The following is a 5715-nucleotide window of genomic DNA, read 5'->3' as shown; positions in this document are numbered from 1 at the left end:
TTTTTTTTCGGCTTTTGCAAATTAAATAAGTTCTCTGCAAGGTTTGTTTAAAAAAACACATGTACATATATGGTATATGAGGTATGGAAATATCCATTTTCCCTAGCAGTAAACTTTTTAGTGTGGGCAAGAATGATATTTTTTAAATAAGGCAGATCGGAATATGCGCTCTCTGGGAACACAATACCTGTAATTATTGTACCATGGGCGGGAACGAACTTATAAAAATATTGAAAACTTTGAATTTTTAGTTTGCAGCTTTGACGAAAGTGCCGACGTAGTGGGACTTGCTGTTGTTGTTGTGTTTTGTGGGGTACCCATTCTCAATGCAAATCGAAGAAGAACTTTTGATGAGCGGAGTACTTGAGACTTACACCACTGGCGACTAAATTTTTAAAGTTTTTTTTTAATTTGTAAAAAAAAATGGTTTGAAATGGGGCAAGTGTGTTGATATTTGCAGTGAAGGAGCTGGGAGCAACCGGGCGTGACGTCAACAAATACCAGAATGAGAGAGCAAGACGAACTCCAAAAAAAAGAGGAAGCATCAAACAAAAGGCAGTACTGCCAAGTTTTGAATTTGAAAAAGCATCAAATTTCTATTGGTGTATTTAATGGACTTTATACGCATACATAATTTTATTGTAAGGATGCCGATTCAAATTAATAAAAATCAATGTTTCTTGCACGACGGTCGATTTCTTCTGGTATGATTGAAGGTGCTGCCACATATTTTGTTGTCACTTATGATTGTCACCGGGCCATGATTATGTTTCAATTTTTGTTGCTTACCACACCTACGATTGCTATAAATTTTGCTTCCATTTGTTTAAGATTTACAAATTTGGTGTCTTCAAACTAAAATCAAAGGCACCAAAAACGCATCCAAACTCAAAAATTTTCGCGTTTTGAATACCCACTAAATTTGGTGCGAAAAGCACGAAGTTGGCAATAGTGAATTTAAACAAAAGTATTGTGTGACGTCAGGGAATGGGTGGACGTTGTCAAATCGATGAAGAGAAGGGTAAGCGCTGCATCTGAAAATGAATTTCTGAATTTGTTCAACAATCTCTACTTAAACACATAATCCATTAAATTTGGAAAGTACTGAGATAAATGCAGAATTGTAACGGGAATACAATTCACAACTTACGTTTCTAATTCTCATGGGATTGAATTTCGGAAGTTAATCAGTGTTGCCAGGTGTTCCACATGGAAAAACGTCCAGTCAAAGTTAGTCTTGAAAACGTAATTTTTATGAATTTTATTCATCTTTTAGTACACACATACACACATATGTGTGAAAGGCCATATATCTTATAAAAAAATGTACCAAGAATTGTTAAATTTCCATTTAAACATTAAGATTTATTTTATCTCATTGTAAGTAGCTTCACTTAGATATAACATAGCCCATATTTCTTTCAATGAATTTTGTTTTGCGGCCTCCATAGACTCAAAAGAAGTACCCCGTAACAGCAATTAAAATCCCAAATAGATGTGCCATAACCATAAATTTGTCTAATACTTCAGAAATCAAAACTCAATAGATACCTTCGGCGAAATGGCCACCAGGTTCGGAACCCCGTATAACGACTTCTGCAAAAGCTGCAGAGATGAGAAGGAGATAGAATCCGTGTAGTACTTCTTTTGCGAGTGCACAGCACTCTGAGGAAAACGCCTCAAACTTCTTTGGGACCATTTCTACGAGAGCCTGGATACCTTGGAGAAAGCCTTTGTGACTTCCGAGTGAACTCTTTTCAGAGCTGCCCGTTTAACCTAACCTTAAAATAATTTCTTTCTATCTATAGAAATCGACAGAGAAATTTAAATGCCTGCGGCCGCTGTGGTGTAGTAGTAAGCAGTGCGCGCTTCCACATCGCAAAAAATTAAAAAAAAAGGTTTTTCCTTAACAGCGGTCGCCCCTCCGCAAGTAATGGCAAACCTCCGAGTGCACTACTACTATACTAGAATTTAATAAGCGATAAAACTGCATACCAAAAATTATTCTAAAAATTACAGTTAAAATATTTAGAATTGGAATGAAAAGATTGTGGAATTTTTATAATTTGTTTACAAAGTCTGCAATTTAGATTTATATGGTATTGTTAGACAAAGAGCTAAAAAAGGAAAAAACTGTTTTTCACCTCTGAGTAGCGCACTCTGTGTTCGTATGGGACAGTAGCTTATGTCGAAAGGCTGGCCTTAGTATAATGCGGCATTCGCAGCATACGATTGCGAATGTCTCACTGGAGCCAAGCCGTCGAAGACCTTTTGGCAAATAAACGTGCAGAAATGGTTCTACCATTCCATACGAACACAGATGCCTACGTTAAATATTTGGAGGTCGACATCACCTGACTGGACAGCTATGCCCTGACATTCTAGGGTGGTGTCCCTCGGGTCGAGGACGTCTTCGCTAAGTCGATACAGCACTGTTGGTGTAGGATGAATGCTATACCTCCACCATTATCTCGCTCGCGATCTTTACGGAGCGCATTGTTGGCGGCGCAACTCAACAGAGTTGAGTTGCTGTGCAACTTCGTTTCTTGGACCGTAGCTATAAATATGCCATGCCGAGTGCGTTGCAGTTCAGTTGTAAGAGTTTCGTATGGCTTGGGATGCTGGTCGCTATGCGGCGGAGAGGGACATGAGGTCTACCTTGAGCCTGCTACACTCGACGCAGTTGCAGTTGCTGCCTGGTGGTGGGTGGCTGCAGTGGGTGCAATGTTGTCTGCGCCTAGAGTGCTCTGCAGCAGGGGGCGCGGTAGTTGGTTGGTCATTCGCCTGAGGTGCGTAGACCAGAGCATAGGCGGAAGTGGCACCAAGGCATGCGTTGCATTTGACTAATACCACGTTCCGGTATACTCTGTTCTGGCACACGGAGCAGATGGTGTGGGCAACCAGAGCTGCTGGTTGGCTCGCACACGCGAGGTGAAGCTGGTGCTTGATTGGTGTGAGGGTTGAGGGGTTGGGGAGGTTTGCTGTTGCTCAGGGGAGCTTCTTGGAGCCGTGTAGGCTCTTTGGGTGCGAGTTCGCACCTGCTCGTTGCGCGAGTGGATAGCCGTAGAGGCTGGTGCTCTTTGGCTTGAGCAACAGGGGGCCACAAAAGCTTGTGGTCCATTTCCGGTGAGACCTAAGGCCTGAACAGGTTCTTCAGTGAATCCATCCGTTGCAGGAATTGTAGGATGGAGTCGACTCTGGCAAACGCAGCGGAAGTATGTTTCTGGTACGGCGTTGGGCTCAATGATTGAAGAGTATCGCCGATCTAAACGGGGTTAGGTCGCCGAAACAACAGCCCTTGGTTGGTTAAAACCCGAGTCATTCAGGTATGCCGTCCAACCTTCTCTTCCTAATGAAGGTCACAACACTTCTTTTGGTTAGGCTAGCGGACAGTCCGTTTTCACCACACCAAGTGTCAATCATATTCAGTGTTATTTGCGCTTTCCTGCAGTCAACTGATAGAGAAGGGTCTGCAATTAGGCAGGCGGTATCATCTGCATAGACCAGCAGGGATATATTGACGCCCTACTGCTTGAATGCTTACGAACATCTGTGCGAGCATTTAGCAAATCCAATTTACCAGCACACAATCTACCCCATGACTTAGAGCCGAGTTGCACGTGCCATCGAAGGTGGCATTGCTAATCCTGGCAACCAGATTTCCCCGCCTGATGGGCATGTTGATGCAAAGACAGAGGATGTGATGAAAGCGGCTCCCTACAAATTGCAACTCAACCAATCTCTCCTCACATTTCAGTATGAAGGACATCATGCTAATGGGCCTAAAGCTTTTGAGGCTAGTACTATAGTTGTCCCTACCAACTGCTTCTACTAATCTCCATGATTAATCTTAATTTATTGTATTTTTTCTAATAAAAATTTTTACAGCAGACGTTTATTTAGTATAAAACATGATAAAAAAAAATATATATATATATCTGTGTTCGTATTGAAAAGTAGCTTATGTCGAAAGGCTGGCTTTAGTATAAATCGGCATTCGCAGCATACGATTGCGAATGACTTACGGGCGCTAAGCCGTTAAACAACTTTTAGCAAATAAACGTGCAAGAAATAGTTCCGATACTAGCAAGTCAATATTCTTTTTAAGTCTTATCAAAAAATTCCTTGTCGTTTAGAAAATAAAGGGAATGCCGCATTATACTAAAGCCGGCCTTGCGACATAAGCTACTTTTCCATACGAACACAGATATATATATATATATTTTTATCATGGTATAAAAACTGCTAACTTCAATTTGTATTTTATTTACATGCCAAATAAAGCCAGCTAACTCCTTTTTTCATTTATAACTTAAAACTTTTGTAAAAAAAATTATTTTTTAAGGTCAATAAATAGAGTATATAAAGGGTAACGAAGGGGTATTTTCGAATTTTGAAGGTAGTGCGAAGTTTTTACTCAATGATTCTTTTTGCTCTACTGTAAAATTTTACTAAAATCAGTTTGCAGTTTTTACCGCGGTGGCGACATGAAAAAATTTCTCTAGACTAAACTTCCAAAATTCACTGCCTCAACACACGTATAAGTACGGTGACCATCCGTCCTGTATTATACGGGACAGTCCATTTGGGGTATTCACAACGGTGTCCTAAGTACCGTATTGTTGTACATATATCGCAAACTTTAAACGGCTAAAAAATATGTTCGGGCGTTCGCAACGTCATATTATGAATTCTCAGTGTTTAGAAATAGTTGGTTGTGGTTTCGACTCCACTAAACATTTAAGCTTCCAAAGTTTACGACACACGACACCGTTGTGAATACCCCCAATTATAATGCAAAAAATAAAAGGGAACGTTCTCGAACTACGACAAACAAAATACACCTTAAATATTGCACCTCATGCATTAAAGGTGAGCTTAAGCTCAGACTCAATTTTCGCTTCCATTGTTGCTTCAAAATAAACGTGACCCTTTCGAACGCATGGATTATTGCATTATTCACTCATCTCACAATGATCGGCTTGAAATCTTCGACCGTACATTACCCATGCGCTTATATTGGGTTGCATATGTTCATTCAATCGTAATCGCCAACCTTTCCATGGTTGAAAAATTATTAATGCATTACCCATTTTCCTACTGGGTATGTAAAATCAATCCGACACACTAACACACTCTCAGTTTAAACAAATAAGCATATACAAAGTGGATGAAAATTCATACCTTTTTCACAATGGTTTATTTCGAATTCCAAAAACGGTCCTGGAAACATTTGCTCATACTTTGGACCAAGCTCCCTCTTCAAAGACACAAGCTTAAGTTGGGAATTGATTTTCGTTTTAGCTAACTGCTCCACTTCGGCTTCAAGTTCTTGGTCCTTCTTTTTAAGGTTCTATAAAAGAAAAGTTTGCAAATTTTTAGGACTTGCGCTGACATATTTAAATAATGGCATTTGCCTTACTTTAACGTATTTAATTGCTTCGCCAAGTATTGCCAAATTCGAGGTCTTCTTGCGTTCGTCTTCTTTCAAAGGAAGTTGGTTTTTCAACTGCTCGTAGCATTCCTTCAGATGGGCTCGTCGATTTTTTTCCAATTTATTATGAACTTCACGGGTACCAGCTCTATAAGAAACATATGTATGTATGTACCTATGTATAATGCAGCAAACTTTTTTTTTTGCAATACATGCATGCAGTGGTGGTCATATAAAAAGGCACAAGTTTTAACAATTAATGTTTTCTTTATTTATTTTTT

At 39.8% G+C, this 5715-nt stretch overlaps 1 protein-coding gene across 1 annotated transcript in view; it reads right to left on the bottom strand.

Moving 5' to 3' along the window:
- LOC118732336 (cell wall protein RBR3-like) overlaps positions 1 to 5633 on the bottom strand; it is a 16412-nt gene extending 10779 nt beyond the window's left edge. The window contains exons 1-2 of the mRNA XM_036461469.1: positions 5423 to 5633; positions 5185 to 5353 (exon numbers count right to left, since the gene is read on the bottom strand). Of these exons, the coding sequence (XP_036317362.1) occupies positions 5185 to 5233 (49 nt within the window). The 5' untranslated portion in view covers positions 5234 to 5353; positions 5423 to 5633. The remainder of the gene's footprint in view (positions 1 to 5184; positions 5354 to 5422) is intronic.
- Between the last annotated feature and the right edge of the window lie 82 nt (positions 5634 to 5715).

This window comes from Rhagoletis pomonella, unplaced genomic scaffold (genome assembly GCF_013731165.1).
Source record: "Rhagoletis pomonella isolate Grant_MI unplaced genomic scaffold, Rhpom_1.0 Rhpom_scaffold_00002, whole genome shotgun sequence".
Lineage (NCBI taxonomy): Eukaryota > Metazoa > Arthropoda > Insecta > Diptera > Tephritidae > Rhagoletis > Rhagoletis pomonella.
The sequence above is the reverse complement of the archived record's forward strand: the minus strand, read 5'-3'. Positions and strand labels throughout refer to the sequence as shown.